The 19,088-nt window shown below is 40.0% G+C and overlaps 1 protein-coding gene across 1 annotated transcript; it reads left to right on the top strand.

Annotated features, from left to right (window-relative positions):
• The first annotated feature begins 512 nt into the window (after window positions 1-512).
• On the top strand, window positions 513-18,170 carry PWP2 (PWP2 small subunit processome component). Its single transcript, XM_054079087.1, has 21 exons — window positions 513-641; window positions 737-849; window positions 1,523-1,617; window positions 1,981-2,080; window positions 3,147-3,290; window positions 3,699-3,834; window positions 4,360-4,577; window positions 5,796-5,939; window positions 6,659-6,729; window positions 6,832-6,968; window positions 7,507-7,655; window positions 8,292-8,439; window positions 9,566-9,716; window positions 10,065-10,245; window positions 11,702-11,849; window positions 12,987-13,095; window positions 13,415-13,480; window positions 13,835-14,053; window positions 15,461-15,611; window positions 16,669-16,743; window positions 16,914-18,170. Exons 1-21 carry the CDS (start codon window positions 624-626, stop codon window positions 17,071-17,073), a joined length of 2,733 nt encoding a protein of 910 aa, XP_053935062.1. The 5' UTR covers window positions 513-623; the 3' UTR covers window positions 17,074-18,170.
• Window positions 18,171-19,088: the final 918 nt, after the last annotated feature.

The following is a 19,088-nucleotide window of genomic DNA, read 5'->3' as shown; positions in this document are numbered from 1 at the left end:
TGACTCCTGGTAAAAAGGGAGTCTCCATCCTCTTGGCCGACAGCCTTCACGTACCGCTCCACGGTGATACGGTCTCCCCCAAGCCTTCTCCTCTCCAGGCCAAACAACACACCACTTCTCCCAGCCTTCCTTCCTACGGCAGGTTTCCCTTCCCTTTACTGTGGAGAGGGAACCCCGCCTGGCCGCGACGCTGCATTCGTTCCTGCCCCGCAGCCGCACGGACGGCGCCTCCCGCTGGGGCTTCCGAGGGAGGGACGCCGGTAACGTCCCTCCGGTAGCGCCAGCTCCGCGCCGGCAGCAGCCGCTCCGCCCTCCGCCCCGACCCCAGCGGCGGCTCCGCCCCCAGGACCGGCAGCTCCAGCCCCCCGGCGGGGGAGCAGTGGCCCCACCTGCCGCCCCGCCCCCGCATAGGCTCCGTCCCCCCGCAGCAACGTCTCCGCCCACCGCCCCAGCAGTGGCTCCTCCCCCACGCAGAGGCCCCGCCCACTGCCTCTGCCCCAGCAGCGGTTCAACCCCTCGCCCCGCCTCCTCTGCGTGCGCATGCGTGGAGGCGCGGCGCGACCGCCCCTGCCCCGCGTGCCGGCCCTGTCTACGAGCGCCGCTCGCGTGTGGCCGCCGCCGCCATGAAGTTCGCGTACCGGGTGAGTGCCCGGCACGGCGGGCCCTGCTACTCCCTCCCCCTGCCTCCCCCTCTCCCTGCCCCTCTAACCCGGCGTGTGCTTCCCTCCCGCCGCAGTTCTCCGGGCTGCTGGGAACCGTTTACCGCCGCGGGAACCTCAGCTTCACCCGCGACGGCAGCTCCCTGGTCAGCCCCGTGGGCAACAGGATCTCCGTCTTCGACCTGAAAAAGTAAGTGAGACCCCGGGGCCGGGAGCGGTTACTGCGGCAAAAAGTGCGATAGCCGTGACTTAAGCTAAAGCGGAGTGAAGTTTCAGCTCAGTAATAGTATTTTTTGAAAGTTAGATAGAATATCCCTCTGAGAGCACGATTTCTTTCAGTGTTTCCAGACACTGCTCGTTCTCAGGAGAGATCACACCCTGAGCACAGTGTGATCTGTGCTGAGCAGAGGTGCCTCCTGCCGTCTTCTCTGTCTGTAGCCTCTCCCCATCCCCAAGGCAGGGTCAGAGCTGGCTCCAAACCAGCAGGAGCCTTGACTGCTGTGAAGCTCATCATCCCATTAAAATGAGCCCTCGGGAAGTCACGGAACGCGCACAGGATCTCTGGGAGGATTTTTCCGTGTGCGTGGGCAATACACGCTGCCCGAGCTCTTGTCTCCCTGCCCAGGACCGATGGGGATCGCTCCCTCATGTTGCCTTGCCCTGACAGAGAATGCTCGCTTCCTAAAGCTCCAAAACGAGTCCTAGAGAGTTTTTGCCAGCATTTTCGCTATAACAGCACCTTCCCATCTGCCTCACCATCCTTCTGCAGGTTTCACTCTGCCAGCCCCTGCCGGTGGGTGGGTGGAGAGCCACAGATGAATACATCTTTGTATTCATTCTACTGTTTTATCTTTTTCTTCCAGTAATAAGTGTGAGACTTACCCATTGGCTACACGGCTTAATATTGTCTGCGTGGGGCTCTCACCAGATGGAAGTCTTGCCATACTAATTGACGAAGGTACTTTCATAAAGGAGACAGTTGTTTAATAAAAGAATGAAATAAACTGAAGAGGAAAGTCTGTATTGCTCAATATTCAACTTTAGTACAAATTAGAAGTGCTTATCTTTAAAAGTTATGTTAGAATATCAGGGTAAAGTGTCTTTATTGACAGAATTTTAATAGAACTTATTTACAGAATTTAGAAAGTGACTTGTAATCTTCATTGTATTTTCTTTCTTAATAATAGTAAGCAAGCTGCCTTGAAAAGTTTGAGGATGCAATTCCCCACCTGCTTTTAAGGAAAGAAACTAAGCTTGCTAGGTTTATGGTTTCTTTGGAAATTGCATTATTTCCATGATCCTTCTTTTTCTGCCCTTACAGAGGGAGCTGCGTTGCTTGTCAGTTTGATTGGTAAATGTGTGATACATCGCTTTTATTTTCACAAGCCAGTTCACAGTGTCAGCTTTTCCCCTGATGGCAAGTAAGTAAAATGTGCATGCTTTGGAACAAAACAATAGAAAGTACCCCATAAACTAGCTCTAATTATTAAGATATTCTGACCGCTCTGGGGATGATACTTATTGATTAATGTAGGAGAAATTTTGAGCTGATCATAGTCACTTTATTTGTAAAGTTGAGTGGGCAAAGAAAGAGGAAAGCAAAGCCTTGGAAACAGCTATTATAGCTGGAAAGTTGCCTGACACAGATATTGTCTGTCTGTGGTAGAACTCTTGGAACCACAGAAGATTTTCTGTGAGTTGTAACTGTTCCTAAGTATTGTAGGTAAAATAAAAAAGCCCACGCGATGGACAGTCAGTGCTGCAAAGGTGCATGATAGCACTCTAGCGGTGTGCTTTTGCTGCTGACTTGGATTAGTCTAAGACCACTGCTCTTCTGAATGAGACAGTTCTCTGAATTGAGTGATTTTCACATCCTTTGTGTTTTAACTGCATGGTCACAGGTACAAAGTGTGGTGACATAAATGTTAGAAGTGTCAGAAGGGTGGGAGGAAAAGGTGTGGAGCTCCCCTTTTGGCAGCATTCCTCAGTTGGATTGACCTAAAGTGATTGCGACTGAGTTCTTGTTTGAAAGTTGGAGTCACAGTTCTGTGTTAGGGAATTACAACAACAATTGCACCAGATTAGAAGATATATGTAACAGGGATGCAGATGTTTTGTGTTTGTGAAAGTGAACGATGTATGGTGTTGAAGAGGGGTTGAAATGGGATAGCGTGTTTTGAATGTTTGAAGTTTTCCTTCCTTTGTAAGAATTAAGAGAATACATATTTCATTTTTCAACTTAAGTGATTTTTACTGAAGATTCTCTGTCTTGTAATTACTGAGATATGCCTGTATTCATGAAGTTGGATAGTATCAATCTACAAATGATTTTTTTGTTTCTAATTTGGAAACCATCCATATTTATTGGTTCAGTAATGCAAAAAACTTTTTAACATTGTTTTGTTGTTTTGTATTGCAGACCATACTGAACAATTGTTTGCTTTAACAGCTTTCTGTACAGTTATGCTTTTTTCTCCTCTATGTCAGGAAATTTGTGATTACAAAAGACAACGTAGCTCTTATGTATCATGCTCCTGGAAAGAAACGAGAATTTAATGCATTTGTTCTGGACAAAACTTACTATGGTCCCTATGATGAAACAACTTGTATCGACTGGACTGATGATTCCAAGTGAGTCGTTCAACTAAAGCACTGCCTACCTGCTTACATCGTTAATTCTCTGCTCTGAAGAATTGTACTAGTTCTAAAAATTTTTTTGTCTCTTCTTTTTTCATGCTATTTTGAGTTAAAAAAAGTTATAATTAGGAAGAATAGAAAGTATAAGATCTGCATGTATTAGAGATCAACAGTGCATTCATACTTGAAAATAGTTATTCGTAAAAGGAACATATGAATGTGAGCATGGTTTTGAATGTATTTAATCCTATCTACCTTTGCTAGAGTTGTCAGCCTCAGTTTACAGCTCTGTTGTCTGTAAAATTACTTTTCAAGTAGTGACTGGTGTCTTCTTGTTTAGAATGTTCTCCACCCAATGAAGAGTTTTGCTGATAAGTGTTCATATTGCCTTTTCTTCTGTAGATGTTTTGCAGTGGGGAGCAAGGACATGTCTACATGGGTGTTTGGAGCGGAACGATGGGCAAACTTGATCTACTACTCACTTGGAGGGCATAAGGATGTAATAGTAGCCTGCTTCTTTGAAGAGAACAGTCTAGACGTATGTATAAGCACACAGCATTCTTGAATTTTAACATTAAAAGGTTTGATGCACAATCTTATTTTTAGGTGAGGGTGCTGACTGTTTAGTTAATATCTCTGAATATAGAAAATACTGAAGTAATATGTCTCTCAACTCCTTGGCCGTGGTTGGGACTTTACAGTTCTGTGAACATTTGAAAATGTAAACTTTAGAAGGATAGGAAATTATTTGAAATTGCTCCCCCAGAAAAGTTATGAATTTAAATATAAAATATTAATTAGTTGTTAATGCCAACTGAAAATCAGATTGCTTTCAGTCTTTTAGAAAAACATCAGAGCAGGTAGAGTAAATTACCAGTTCTTAGGGCAAGTGAACCTTCCAGATGAAAGTGTCTTGAATTCTAGAGGACTAAGTAGTATATTATCCTAATAACAGAGACCAGACTTGCTTAACCCTTCCACAATTCTAGACTGATATCACGACTGCAGGGTACAAAACATAGGTATTGCATCATGATCATATGTTCATGTGTTTGTATTCTAGCTGTACACAGTTAGCCAGGATGCAGCTCTCTGTGTGTGGCAGTGTGATACAGAGCTCGATGGTTTGAAGCCCATGCCTCCTAAAGATGTAGCTAGTGAAAATAATGCAGAAAAAGATGAAGAGCTTCTTGAAGAGCCAAAAGGTGAAGAAATTCGTGGAAAAGCCAATCCAAGTGAAAAAGAGTCTAGAAATAAGGTTAAATATTCACGTGTTGCAAAGTAAGTGATTTTCAGTTTTCCAGAGATAAGAGTTTTTATGGGGATTTACTTTATTGGGGTTTTTTTCACCATTTATCACTCATTCAGAGCAGTACAAACTCTGCCCAGGGTTTAGTAAGTTACTATAGATGCCATTTTAAGTAGTTTTGGTAGAATGCCTGTTTGTCTTAGCTTGACTGTATGAAGGTTGTTTCCCTTCACTTTCAGAATGTCCTACAAGTCAGTGTAATTTTAATAATATAAGAAATACTGACTTATGGTGTATGTTTTAGTGTTTGAAACTCAGACAAGTCTAAGGAGATGATTGGTACAATATCCTCTAAGTACAGAGACTTTCAGCTCTTGCTAGAGAGATTGGATGACTTCAAGAGGTCACAGCAATGTTTGGTAAAGATTGCTCATCAGCCTCTTTGCTAAACTACTTGGAGAGACGCCTTCCTGCCTGATCTCCCTAGCTGTCCACATCAAAGGAGAAGTGCCTTACAAAGAATAATCTGGTTTTAAGATGCTTGAAGCATTTGGCTTTGCTTTGGATAGTGTTCATAGGCGATCTCTTTGGTTAGTGAAGTGAGGAAGAAGTGGGATGCATGTAGGGACCAATGGGAACACCTGACATCAGGTTTTCTCGGTTTCTGTGACTGTAAAGGAAGTATAAAGAGAGTACCCTACAGCAACCCAGGTTGGAATTAGGGGAACGTCACTTCTGAACTGAAGGAATTTGGAGTATACAACTGTTGTATAATATCCAGATATGGAACTTACCTATTTAGTTCCAGTAAAGGCTATAGCTACAAAGAAACTGAGGAAACCACCTTCACCAGGTGTATAATATTTATGAATATTGCTTCGGTTCCTTTCTCTTTAAGAGAACTCATATATAGAAGGATAACCAGTGAATTCATGAGTCACTTACTGACCTTAGATGATCAAAAGGATGCAATTCTGCTGAGGTTAACATTTGGTCTCTTTCATTGCATGTAATCAAGTGTCACTTCTGATGATCAGATCACCGTAGCAGCTGTAAACATTGAAGAAAAGAAAGGAAAAGAATTGGCTTTCACTAGCTGTATAAAGTACATGTATTTAGCAATTCCTGGAGCTACTGATTTTTAGTTTTATTGTGGGATACCTTGATCAAAATACTTGACTTATAATGAAATACAGCTATAATAGCATACTTTCATGTTGTTTGCTTTTTTCTTATTTCTTTGATACCAGGTATTTTTTCAATAAAGAGGGAGATTTTAATAACCTGACATCTGCAGCTTATCACAAGAAAACTCATCTTTTAGTCACTGGTTTTGCTTCTGGAATCTTTCACCTCCATGAACTTCCAGATTTCAATCTGATCCATTCATTGAGGTGAGTTATGGGATTGTGGTTTTTTTTGTTTGGTTTTGTGCATGTGGAACTTTTTTGGAGTGAAGGGTGTTTTTTATTTTTTGAGAGCACACCATGTTTAGTAGTGCAGGATGAATAATCAGAGCACAAAAATCTTAAACATGAGTATCTGTTTAGATTTGTAGTTTCTGGAAAGAGAGAACCGTAGACTTAAAACACCACACAACTCCGTCCCATAGCTTATTGTGCACAAGTGAGATCTGAATGTGTAGCTCCTGAGTAGTTAGTTGTTGTCCATAGATTTCTTTAATGGTTTGGACTTCATATCATCAGTTTCCTTGTAGGAAATAAAGATAGTATTTGAAAAAAAAGTTCAGCATGTGTAAAATTATTTGTAGATTGTCTCTAAGTTGAAAAAATAGAACTGTAGTTCTTTTCCATTGCTGCGTGATGCTGGCTAAAGAATGCATAATTTCCCTGTGCAAAGAGTTGTTTTTTCTTGAGTGTGAGGAGTTTTACTATGTACTAGCAAGTATGTCTTTGGGATATAGATACTCTTATCGTCATTCCAAATAAGGCAGTATTGTCTGCCTGAAGTTTTTGACGTGACAGTGATGCAGAAATTCAGTAAAGTAAGCGAAGCACCTGCTTGAACAGAGGAAAGAAACTCTAGATTTGAAGTTCTGTTACATGAGACATGCAAACACAAATTCGTTTATTGCATAATTTTCGTATTTCAGTATTTCAGACCAAAGGATAGCTTCTATTTCTATCAACTGTACTGGTGACTGGATAGCTTTTGGATGTTCAGGTTTGTAAATTGTTTTGATCTGTGTGTGTTTTTGTGGCTTGCATTTGCAGAGCCTCATAGTTGTATTCATAATTCTGGTTAATTCTTTTCATGTGTTTATAGGTTTGGGTCAGCTCCTGGTGTGGGAATGGCAAAGCGAGTCCTATGTGCTGAAGCAGCAGGGACATTTCAACAGCATGGTTTCGTTAGCATATTCTCCAGATGGACAGTACATAGTGACTGGAGGGGAGGATGGGAAAGTAAGTGGTGCAGTGTCACTGAAACTTTCCTTGAAAATTAGAATCATAGAATAGTTTGGGTTGGAAGGGACCGTAAAGATCATCCAGTTCCAACCTCCCTGTCATGGGCAGGGACACCTCCCACCAAATCCGGCTGCTCAAAGCCCCGTCCAACTTGGCCTTGAACACCTCCAGGGATGGGGCAGCCACAGCTTCTCTGGGCAGTCTGTGCCAGTGCCTTACCACTCTCCATGTGTCTAGTCTAAATCTGCCCCTCCAGTTTACAGCTATTAGCTTGGTTTTATTTTTTTTTTTGTCTGTCTCCATTTAGATTTTCATGTTGTATGTATGGCTTCAGTGTTTTAATGATAAGCTGTGCTCCTGTTTCTCACCTGCACAGAATTCGTTACTGGTAGTACTGAAAGTCCTTTATGCTATTGCAGAGTTTTAGGACTAACTTTTTTCTACTCTTCCTTATGTTGTAAGGGAAAGCCTTCCCCTAACATTGTCTCTGAAATGATGGTGAAGGTGCTAAGAAGGCTTTTCTTGTCTCTTGCAGGTGAAAGTGTGGAACACCTCAAGCAGTTTTTGTTTTGTCACTTTTACAGAACATAACAGTGGCGTAACTGCTGTAACTTTTACTTCCACTGGCTATGTCATTTTGAGTGCTTCTCTAGATGGAACAGTGCGTGCATTTGATCTACACAGGTAACTCTATAAAAGCTTGTGTGTCTCATTTAGTATTCTGCTTTCACCCCTGAAAACACAGCAAACTGTTGATTGCTTGTTTCAAGTTGACGCTTCCCAAATGTGAGTTCTACTTTATTGATTTTTGGTTCAGGGTTTCATTCAGATTTAGATAGTTATTAGGAATCCTGTCACTTCACCAGTTCCTGTGAAGTAAATTCTGGAAGAACTTTTCCAGAGAAGCTGGAAATCTAGCAAGATCATTGTCTGGCTCTACTATTCCAATGGGGAGAATGTTCTGTCTAACAGAATGTTTCCTGTACTTTCAGTGATTGAGCCATTATAATACAACTGTTTACAGAACTGGCTGCGTAAACAAGCCTCTGTTTTCCAAAGAATGAACATAAGCTGTGTAATAGAAGAAAGCTCTTCTGTTCGTGTATTTTTGGCTGTTACTTCTGCGGAGTTAATAATACCTATTTTGAATCTTGGAATCATGCTGAGGCATTGTATTTGATTTTATACAAAAAATGTTTTTTCTTAAGTAGCTTAAAAGACTTCACAAGTATGAAATTAAATCCTTTTAAATACCTTCATAAAACACATGTTTAAATTGACCTAAAATATTCTCGTAATTTATTTTCACATTTACAACAGATACCGCAATTTCCGCACCTTTACATCTCCACGACCAACTCAGTTCTCTTGTTTAGCTGTGGACTCCAGTGGTGAGATTGTGTCAGCTGGTTCCCAGGATTCCTTTGAAATATTCATCTGGTCAATGCAGAGTGGAAGGCTGCTGGATGTAAGGACCCACAGTGTTGGAGGGCTTGAATGTAACACTAATATAGATTGTGATGATACTAAGTAACTTTAGGATTAGTTGGAGGGTTTTAATACAAAATGAAGTGTTTTGTTGAATTTAAGCTACACTATTTTAAGCTGAGCAATTTTTTTATTCATTGCATGGAGGCTACACTGGATTTGTGTGAGAAATAGTTTCTGTAGTTTTTGAGTAATGAGCTTTTTCTGGCTGATGCTAACACATGGGCTTGAGAGTCTCCTCTGTTAGTTGTTCAGAGATGTTCTTATCTACATACTTTCTGCAGATAAAGAAGAAATTGTAGATGCTGCCCTAAGATTGATACAGAGTTCTTAGACAGTTTTGCTGGAGCAGTGCAGAGGCATGATTTGTTGTGTAGAAGATTTTTATTGTGTAGGCCAATTGTCCCAATTAAGTTAAATCCCTACTGTCTCACTGCTAGTTTGAAATGTATTCTCTTGCAAGTGGATATAAGAAGGGAGAGACAATACTTCTGAGCAAGTGAAGCTCACTTTGTGTTTTCAGTTCTTAAGCATTATGTACCTCTTGTACGAGTAGGTGAACTCAGTGATTCATGTATTTAATTTGGTATAGCTGTTGCATACGGATCACTAATAGTAGCTCATATACTTGAGTGGATCTCCAGAGTTTTGAGATTAGTTTCTTTCCTTGATTCCTTTTGAAAGGTGTAGGAATTCCCTGCTGTAAAAATGTGTATTATTCACAGTTATTATTAATGTTTTTTTCTTAAATATTTTGAGCTGCAGGACATACTGAATGCTTAGAGCAATGACTTGCATTTTCACAGTTGGTCTGATTGTTCTGATTAGAGGAGGGACGGACAAAGTGCACTGTATTCCCAAGTCATGGTCTCCAAAGAGACTATATGTAAGAGTGGCTGGCACTTCTGTGATTTTTTTCTTTAACTTCTGAAAATAAAAAGTTGAGAATCTTTGCTACGTATCGTGCTACATATGCAAAAGTGAACTCAGGCATGTGTGGACAAGTTAGGCATGGTTTTGTTGTTATGTTTAGATACTGAATGCAGACTGCGTGTATTCCAGTTTCTTTCACCTAATTCCGTTTTACCTTTTCTTCTTTTACTTAGATCTTATCAGGCCATGAGGGCCCCATCAGCAGTTTGTCCTTTAACCCAACAAAGTGTGTTCTAGCTAGTGCCTCTTGGGATAAAACTGTAAAGTTATGGGATATGTTAGACAGCTGGAGAACTAAGGAGACGCTAATATTGAACTCAGACGGTAATTTTTATTTCATCTTATATCAAATATATAAATACTACCAAAAATATTTCAAGAATGACAGAACATGTGAAACAGAGAGTCACTCATTCTTGGTAATGAAAACCAAAAATTGAGATAGTTCTCTGTAGTACTTTGTTAACAGTGCAAGAAATAATTTTCTATTTAATACTAGCTTTATCTTTGTAATTAGCTTAAAATTTGTAGGTTGTCCAAGTAAAATGTGCAGTCATACTTCTTACTCTTAAGCTTTTTATGGTAGTTGAGATAAGATCCTAGAAAAATACAGGGTATTTTCTTTTAAAAACATCTGACTGCATTTTTAACTGTTAATTAAATTCTTTGCAGTTCTTGTTGTTGCTTTCCGTCCTGATGGAAAGGAGCTTGCAGTTGCTGCTTTGAATGGACAGATAACATTTTGGGATCATGAAAATGCAGTGCAGACTGGCTCAATTGAGGGAAGACATGATCTTCAGATGGGCAGAAAGGAGCTTGATAAAATTACTGCGAAACAAGCGGCCAAGGGAAAGTAAGTAAATGCGCTTGCTGTGAAAAGAGGGTGCCACGATGGCATTTGCTTCTGAATTGTTTCTTTCCGTTTGTTTTTTATGTGAAGATTTCAGAGTGCTGTCCAAATATTTTGGTTCTGATGTTGAATTTTAAGACTGCCTGGCTTGACATCTGCATGGATTCTTTTTGTCTTTTGCTGTGACCAATGTCTTTCTGAGCATCTGTTGTTGTTCGTCCATTATAAATGTGGCTTGGAGCATAGAATCATGGAATGGGTTGGGTTGGAAAGGACCTTAAAGAACATCCAGTTCCAACCTCCCTGTCATGGGCAGGGACACCTCCCACCAGGTTGCTCAAACCCCTGTCCAACCTGGCCTTGAACACTTTTAGGGATGGGGCATTCACAACTTCTCTGGGCAAGCAGTGCCAGTGCCTCACCCACCCTCATTAGGAAGAAATTCTTCATGATGTCTAATCTAAATTTTCCCCACTCCAATTTAAAGCCATTCTCCCTTGTCCTATCACTACACGCCTTTGTAAAAATTCTCTCCCAAGCTTTCCTGTAGCCCTCTTTAAGTACTGGAAGGGCACTGTAAGGTGTCCCTGCAGCCTTCTCCACGTTGAACAACCCAACTCTCTCAGCCTGTCCTCCTATATGGGAGGTGCTCCAACCCTCTGGTCATCTTTGTGGCCCCCCTCTGGACTTGCTTTAACAGATCCATATCCTTCCTGAGCTGAGGAATCCAGAACTGAACGCAGTACTCCAGGTGGAGTCTCGTGACCACATGATATTAAGCATCTCATGAGAAGTAGTTCATTGGACAACTGTTGTAGATATTTGAGTGGATATCTTGTTATGTAGATGTAGCTACTAGTGTGTAGAAGCTGTTAAATTAAAAGAAAAAAACTAAATACACTGTGGGTTTATTAAACATCACTAATGCATGTGAAGTGATGTTTAAAGAGAAGTTGAATTAGTATACTGTCAAAAAGCATAACATAGAAGTAACGTGTTTCATTCTCTTTTGCCCTTGAGCCTCTCTTATTTCTTCAAGTTGCTCCCCTTTAAAACAAAATGAAAGAAGAAATAACTTTTTTTTGGGGGAAAAAAGTATGTTTTTGGTGATGAGCTCTCAACTGTTTTTAAAACATGCCATGATATTTGTTTTTCTCTAGCTCTTCTGACTGTTCTTGGTGTGCTGTGTAGGGTGTAGTCAAGAGCTCATTCATTGAGCTGTGACTCAGAATCAGAAGTACGGAAGTACTTCAAAAAGCTGTTAGGTTCTAAATTGTTTGTGATTCGTAGTAAAGCACTAAGTATTTGTTTGTGGTAAACATTTTTGTGTATTAAGTACATCCTGTGTGAATGAACACCTCATCTATCTCTGTGGTGTGGTCTGTGTCTTCACACCGTACCCTGTCTTTTAGTTTGGATGTGGCAGTGAAATTAACTACTTTCTCTATTTCTTTTCTAGGTCTTTTACTACTCTGTGTTACTCGGCAGATGGTCAGTCTATTTTGGCAGGTGGATTGTCAAAATTTGTCTGTATATATAACATCAAGGAACAGATTCTTATGAAAAAATTCGAAATCTCATGCAACTTTTCTTTAGATGCAATGGAGGTATGTGATCCCAGGAGTCAGTTTTTCTCATTTCCTCTCCTGACCCCCAAGACTTTGGTTTTGGTATAACATCTCATTTAAGTGGGATTCATGAATGTTCTGTTAAGCATGGTTTCATTTTCCTGGTTTTGTGCAGGAGAGGGATAAGGAAATACTACTCATAAAACAAAATTAATTCCTAATATTCAGCTAAGTAAAGTCTTGCCAGATTGCAATGTGTCTGTATTGAATGAACCGACCTCTTAGGCGTAGTTAGACCATTTGGCACTTAATGTAAAATTGAAGAGCGTATATGAAAATTTAAATTATCAGTATTTTGTACTAAGCTAACTTCCCCTGGGTGTCAGTTCCTTGTGTTAGCAGAGAAATGAAGGATTCTATTGTGGGCACAGAAGAACGTTACTGACCTTAACAAACTTGAATTCTGAATATTGCCAAATGCAAGATTAAGTTTGTTTTAAAAGTAAACAGAATGATGACAAGCATCAGAAGGAATAACGCCTAGTAACCCTTCTAACATTCCTTTACCTGGAAAAATGATGATTGTTCCAGTGTTCATACCAGCCTATGTTTGACGTGGTTCCAAATATATTTCGTTGAGGACAGTGGTTTGTGAAGCAGCCTTCATTCCTCTGCTGCCCTCTTTTGTGCTACTGTAGCTCAACACATGGCTTAAAAGGATACTAAGAGTGAGCTAGCTGGAAAAGAATCCTGGGTTTTAAAAACTGGGGTTGGAGAGGTCCTTAAACCATCATTTGCATAGCTCTTTTGCTCCTAAGGCCTTACATTGGCACAGTGCGGTTATGGAACCTGAAGGGGAAGGAAGAGTAGGGCTGTATCTGAGAAAATAGTACATCTCTTAAGTATAACAACAATATAATAATGCGAAAATGCAGTCCAAACTGAGTTCTGCTTTTCTGAGGTCTTAAGGCTGAAGCAGCCCGATTCTTACCTGCAGTCAGACACTGTTGCCCTCTATAGCAAAATTGTCAGTTTTCTCCATTATTTTGGAGATACCCTTGGAAGAAAATGCACAGAAGTACTATCACTAGCTAACTCCTGAATATTATGGAGAATTTAATAGAGGTGTTTATGAGGAGATTCAGTTCAATTAATGGAATTTATATGTTTTTCTAGGAGTACTTAGATCGGAGAAAAATGACGGAATTTGGCAGCATGGCTCTAATTGATGAAGGAGCTGGAGGTGAAGATGGTGTTGCCATTCCTCTTCCTGGAGTAAAAAGAGGTGTGGCTTCTGGCTTTGCTGTCTTGATGCTAGTTTTATATGGATCAAAACCTTTGATGTAAAGTCAACGCTAGATAAGGAGGTCTCCTGTGTATGGAACCCAGCAGTCCTGATTTCATTTTCAAAGAGCAAAATCTGTCCTATCACTTATTTTAGCTGTAAGATCTCTTGGACGTGGACTGTCCCTTACTTATCCTGTCTAACTCTGCCAGGTTTTGGCATGTTTCTCATTATTTTTCAGCATAATGGTAACAGTGTAGTTAGAATTGATAGCCAGACTCTGAACTTCTGGTAAATCACTTCTTAACTTCTCCTTTAGGTGACATGAGTTACCGACACTTTAAACCAGAAATAAGAGTGACTTGCCTGCAATTCTCTCCTACAGGTGAGTATTGACAATTTATGTAGGGTTTTTTTTCCATATAATACAAGCAAAAGAGTAAAGCATTGGAGGAGTAAGGAATTACAAATGCCTTGGATATGGTCTCTCCGGGTGTTACACAGTGCTGCTAGGTTTGTAGTCTAGTTTCCTGTGCAGTGGATAATTAGGAAACAGTGCTGGCTGATAGTGATGTACATTTTTTTACTTTGTCGTTGCGGACAGGTCCATCAACGATTCATGGTTGTCAGTCTTATCCACTTCTTGTAAGCAATGAAGAGCCATCTGTTTATCATTAATCTTCTGTTTCCACCCTAGAAAACCCAGATTTGTTCTGAAATACTGTTACTTCTGTTCTAGGACGAAGCTGGGCAGCCACTACCACAGAGGGTCTTCTTATCTATTCACTGGATGCTGGGCTAATTTTTGATCCTTTTGAGCTGGATATTGATATCACACCCAGCAATATACGCAAAACACTGCGTCAGAAGGAATACACTGTGGCTATTGTTATGGCTTTCAAGCTGAATGAAAAGAGATTAATTCAGGAGGTCATAGAGTCTGTACCTAGCAATGAAGGTAAGTGGATCTTCCTTGAAATGTAGCTGTTAGCAGAGATGTGTAAGCCAAATAAGTTAAAGTGTAAAGGGAAGAGTTTAGCTTGGGGCGAAGGTGGCAGAGTTGTAACACTGATATTTCAGGACTTTTTACTGTATCTGAGGACTAAAAAGGAAGGGATGGTCTTTTGTAAAAAAAATAGACTCTGAGGTGTTAGTTTATATTTTAATTTTGCTGCATGCTCATCTAGTGACGTTTCAACATGGAATTTGGTCAGGTCTGGATATGCAGATAAAATTTTTGGATGTCAGTTCTCAGAAGTAGCTGATGCTAAGAGGGGCACAGCCAGTTTAACAGTTAGTTCTACTTAACCTCATAACTTCATTAACAGTTCCATCATAGTAACTCTAAAGTATATTTTCGTACCTTTACCGCAGTGGTGTCGTCCCAGTAAAAAGTATTTATTTCCTTCCAGTGTTTCACATGTAACAAATAAAAATTGCTCTGGTCAAAACATGTTCGAGTCTTGCAAGCCATCCACTTTGTAAGATTTTCTTACCCTATTCCCTAGGTAGCAAACCTGATAATTATGCATGTCAGGGTAAATCACCTTTTGCATACCTGTGTTTGCCTAATGGTGTTTGTCTCTGTCCGGAAAAACTTAATTCTCTTTTACTGAAATTAACCAAAACTCCATTTACACAGGCAACCACTGGATAAGTAGGGAGGTGCCAAAATCTCAGAAGCAGAGGATGAGGCTTGGAAATTTCAGGCATTGTAATCCACTGTTAACAGAATGAATGTGTGCCTGTTTCTTTAAAAGCGGAAAACTTTTTTTCACTGTCGAGTGTTACATAGGCCAGTTGAGGTGGCTGCAGAGAACAGGAGTAGGTTATTTTTGAGAGAAGTTTATATATAATGAGGTTATCATATTTACATGTGAGATTATTTGAATGCTTAGAAGTCGTGCTTCTTTGTGCTGTGCAGTGGTTAACAGCATTCAGGCACTTCTGTGAGTAGGCAACTTTGCTGTCCTTTATTACCTCTGATTATTATGCCTGACTTGTTACACTGAATACAGAAATTTCTATGAAGTCAGTAGAAATAAGACTTCAATAAAGACTAGTTACACTGAAAGGACTGAAGGAAAGATGGTGGGCAGAGTTTTCTGGTAGGAGGAAGAACTTGGGGAGGAGAGGGGAGTTAGGTTCGTACTTTTAAATGCAGTAGTGATTGGAAGGCCTAAAGAGGAAAGACTTGCCTCATGAGAGACTGGTACTGTACTTTGAAATACAATATTAAATATAAAATAGTTGCCAAGATGATGCCTTCCTCTCTTTCCCAATGTGCTTTACTATGGTCTCTTTCGTGCTATTCAGAGTAGTAATTAAACTATGATATCTATGGGCATTTTTTCTTTTTGCACAGTTGACGTCGTCTGCACATCACTTCCAGACCTGTATGTGGAGAAAGTATTAGAGTTCCTGGCCTCTGCTTTTGAGACATCTTGTCATTTAGAGTTCTATCTTATTTGGGCTCATAAGTTACTCATGCTGCACGGGCAGAAACTGAAAACAAGGTGAAATCTTGTGAAAATCAAAAAGCTGAGAAGCATTTTAAAATACCTGTCAGTTTGAGGTTTTTAATTAAGTTACATTCTAGATAGATGCATATACAGCAATTAAAACTGCATTATTTACATTTATCACACGTACATTTAATAAATCTTACTTAAATATTTACATTTATTCATAAAATTTACATGTTAATTTAATAAAACTAACATGATAAAATTGGAATGCATTGTAGGAATTGTAAGGGTAAATTGCAAAAACGTTTTTCATATATAACAGGTAAAATGGCATGGCTTGCTTATCCTATAAATGTACAATTCTTAGAGAGAGAATTTTGGCAGTGGTTTTTAAAACCAATTAGGTATATTAAATATAACTGAGAGATAAAGTGCGGGTACTGACTACATTTTGTAGACTTAGCTTGTGAATAGAGCATGCACTTTTTAGCTTGTTAGTATTCTGCTTTCCTACCTAGTTCTTTACACGTGCCTGCCATGTGAACTATATTCATCCCACGCATTGTATTGAGTTTATAAACTTCTGGGAACAAAAATAGGCAAATTTACAAATCTAAAACAGACTAAGTGAGAGGTGTTTTGAGAGGAAGTCTTGCAGGTTAAACCAATAGTGTGCTGTATGGCTATTTCCTTACTTCAGCGTGGGTATTGATGTTCTAGTTGTGACTAGAAATGAATGGAACAAATTTTCTCCTTTTGTTGCTGATAAAGTAGAAGAGGACAACTTCAACTCATCCTTGTTCAGAAAGTATTGTAGTAGCAGGAGGGAACTGTCATCATTGCACCAAGCAGCATTAGTTCATCAAGCTGCAGTTTGACATTCGAAATAAAATATTCTCTGGCAGTAATATTTACTTGTATTGAGTATAATCATTGAGGGCAGAGTCAAAAGCAAAAGGTTTTTGTTTATTTAGTGTTATCCTAAAATGTTCATGTTTAAAAGTTAACATGTATGCTTGTTAAAATTTTGAGACTATAGAAAAGTTCTAGATTACCATATGCAAATACAAAGTGTGCTGCAAGTTACATGTTTTCTGTGTTCAAGGTCAGTGAAGCTGCTCCCTGTGATTCAGTTCCTTCAGAAAAGCATTCAACGTCATTTTGAAGATGTTTCCAAACTGTATGTATTGTTACATTTAAAAGTTTAAATCAAAACCCTGCACAAAAGTGTGCAGTAATTTGAGGGATGATAGTGTGGTATTAGAACTTTGGAGACCATCTTTTAGAGATGTTCCTACTGTAAGAAAAAATGAAATCTTGTTTGTAACATCTTGCTATTTATTTTTACAGTTGTGAATGGAATATCTACAATATTAAATATGCATTGGCCATTTCACAGCAGCGAGGCATGAAACGTCTGGCAGAAGAAACATCAGTAGATGAAGACGACTTGGATTCTGACAGCGATTATCTTATGCAAGAAGTTCATAAAGACAATCTTAGTTCCTAGTTACTCTTCGTGGGAGGGAGAAAACCTAAGCAAAGTAATTCTATGCAGTGGTATTCACTGAGAATGAGTGGCCCTCATAGTGGCATATTTTAACTCTTTTTAATAACATGGATGGAGTTACATGTGAGTTATAGAAGTGGGGGGGGTAAATGTAGTCTAGACAAAGAACCATCCATGGTGTATTTGGTGTACCCTTTGGCCCTAAGAGCTTGACAGCATTGTTTTCTTGACTAATTTCTTTCTTTTTTATATTTTTCCTGATTTCAAGTAAGAAAAAATGTTTTCTTGTTAGAACTATGACTGGAAGAATTGTGTTCTGTATTAAAAATGCATTGTACATAGACTGAGTATTTTGAGTTATTTGTAATGCAGTCATGTCATACTTCATGATGGACCTTTTTTTATCCTTTTTTAAATCATTCTTAGTTGGAGGTCTACATATTGTTCTTAACTTGTTTTAAACATTGTTTGAATATGTACATATTACTGGAATATTATTAGGAGTAAGTGGACCCATTATTTTTAGTTCTGTAGCTTCCAAGCCTGATGAAGTTTCAATAATGAGGATAAATTATATACTCATAGCAGTGAATATGGGAGAAAAATCACTGTGCTATGTAACTTCTGCGAATTTTTAATTAATTAATCTCGGACACTGTAGGAAGTATTTGTTTGGAAACTGCCAACTCAATCTAACTTAAACTGTAAGGTAAAATGTTAAAAATGTTTCTTTTTCTAGTGAAAGCCCTTTTCTGGCTTGTTCTTTTAAAAAGTTTTTATTAACATATGAACGTCAGGAACTTTGGGTTTCCTTGCTTTTTGAATTGGCATGAGAATTGTTTAATAACAGCAGGGAGGTCCTGAACACAAAAGCTATACTCATGGTTGTGATGCTTTCAAGCCACATGTTGAAAGGGCTTTGTTAATGAAGATAACTGCAGATATTAGTAACGAGCCAGAATTGATTTTTTTTTTACAGTGTATTCTGTTGTTTTGGGTTTGCTTTCTGATATGAATATTAAAAACTGTTGAATTAAAAACCAAGTCTAAATTATACAGCAGACACACAGTCAGTTTGTAGAATTTCAGTGTACAAAAGAAAGATGCACTTGCTACTTAAATAAAACATAGCAAAGTGATTTGTTTTTCTTACAGTAAAATGTTTAAAAAATATCCCCAGTTGCTGTTGCTCCCTTGCCTCCCAGCATTTTTGTGGTCATGCCAATGTTTCAGGGTCTCAGAGGTGTGAAGGAGGAGCTGGGCTGGAGCGATGCTTACAGAAGATGCTCTGTGGTGCTGTGTTGGAATTGCTTGTCATTCTCTACCACTCTGCTTCCTCCTACCAGCATAAAAAGTAGGCTTTCTTCCTTAAGTGGAAGGTGTCTGCAAACTTAGTGAGGCAGCACTCGATCCCTCATCCAAATCATTGGTAAAGATATTAAACAGGACCAGCCCGAACACTGTTCCGCCAGCAGCCCAGGAGTGAACCCAGCTGTTGAGCTGCCTCCCCCCAACCCCTTCGGTAACACCATCACTATGAGCATCACCACCTCCTTCCTGCTGGAAAGCATAATGCAGGTTAAATATCTTCCTGTGCACTGCCAGCATCCTCCTCCTTCCCCTCATTTACACTATAAATTATTTCAAGTTTGGCTCTTTCTGACTCAACTCTAGACTGGTAACAACTACAAAGAAGCTAATTTTGACACATTTCCCACTCCTGATCTGGCTTCCTCTAAGGTTACTCAATTCTAAACAGCTTCATCCCCTCAATTCCAGCTTCTCCCAAGGTGGGATTCCCAGCTGCTGTGGACATAGGGTGAGCCTGTCCTCAGGCTGGTGCCACGCTGAACCCTCCCGGCAACACCACCACCAGGAGCACCAGCACCACCAGCAGCCCCACCACCAGTACCAGCCCCACGAGCACCCACAGGGGGCGCCGCTCCTCCTCGCCCGTAGGGGGCGCTGCTACTCCCCTCCCGCAGGGCGGTGCCGTTCCTCCTCGCCCGTAGGGG

The sequence above is a fragment of the Cuculus canorus genome, chromosome 1 (genome assembly GCF_017976375.1).
Source record: "Cuculus canorus isolate bCucCan1 chromosome 1, bCucCan1.pri, whole genome shotgun sequence".
Classification (NCBI taxonomy): Eukaryota; Metazoa; Chordata; class Aves; order Cuculiformes; family Cuculidae; genus Cuculus; species Cuculus canorus.
This window is presented reverse-complemented; position numbering and strand designations above follow the sequence as displayed.

What these genes read in the sequence shown, in the direction of transcription:
- PWP2 (XM_054079087.1), top strand. An exon ending in TCCGTCTTCGACCTGAAAAA is followed by an intron (nt 850 to 1,522) that starts GTAAGTGAGACC and finishes TTTTTCTTCCAG; the next exon opens with TAATAAGTGTGAGACTTACC. An exon ending in AGCTTTTCCCCTGATGGCAA is followed by an intron (nt 2,081 to 3,146) that starts GTAAGTAAAATG and finishes CCTCTATGTCAG; the next exon opens with GAAATTTGTGATTACAAAAG.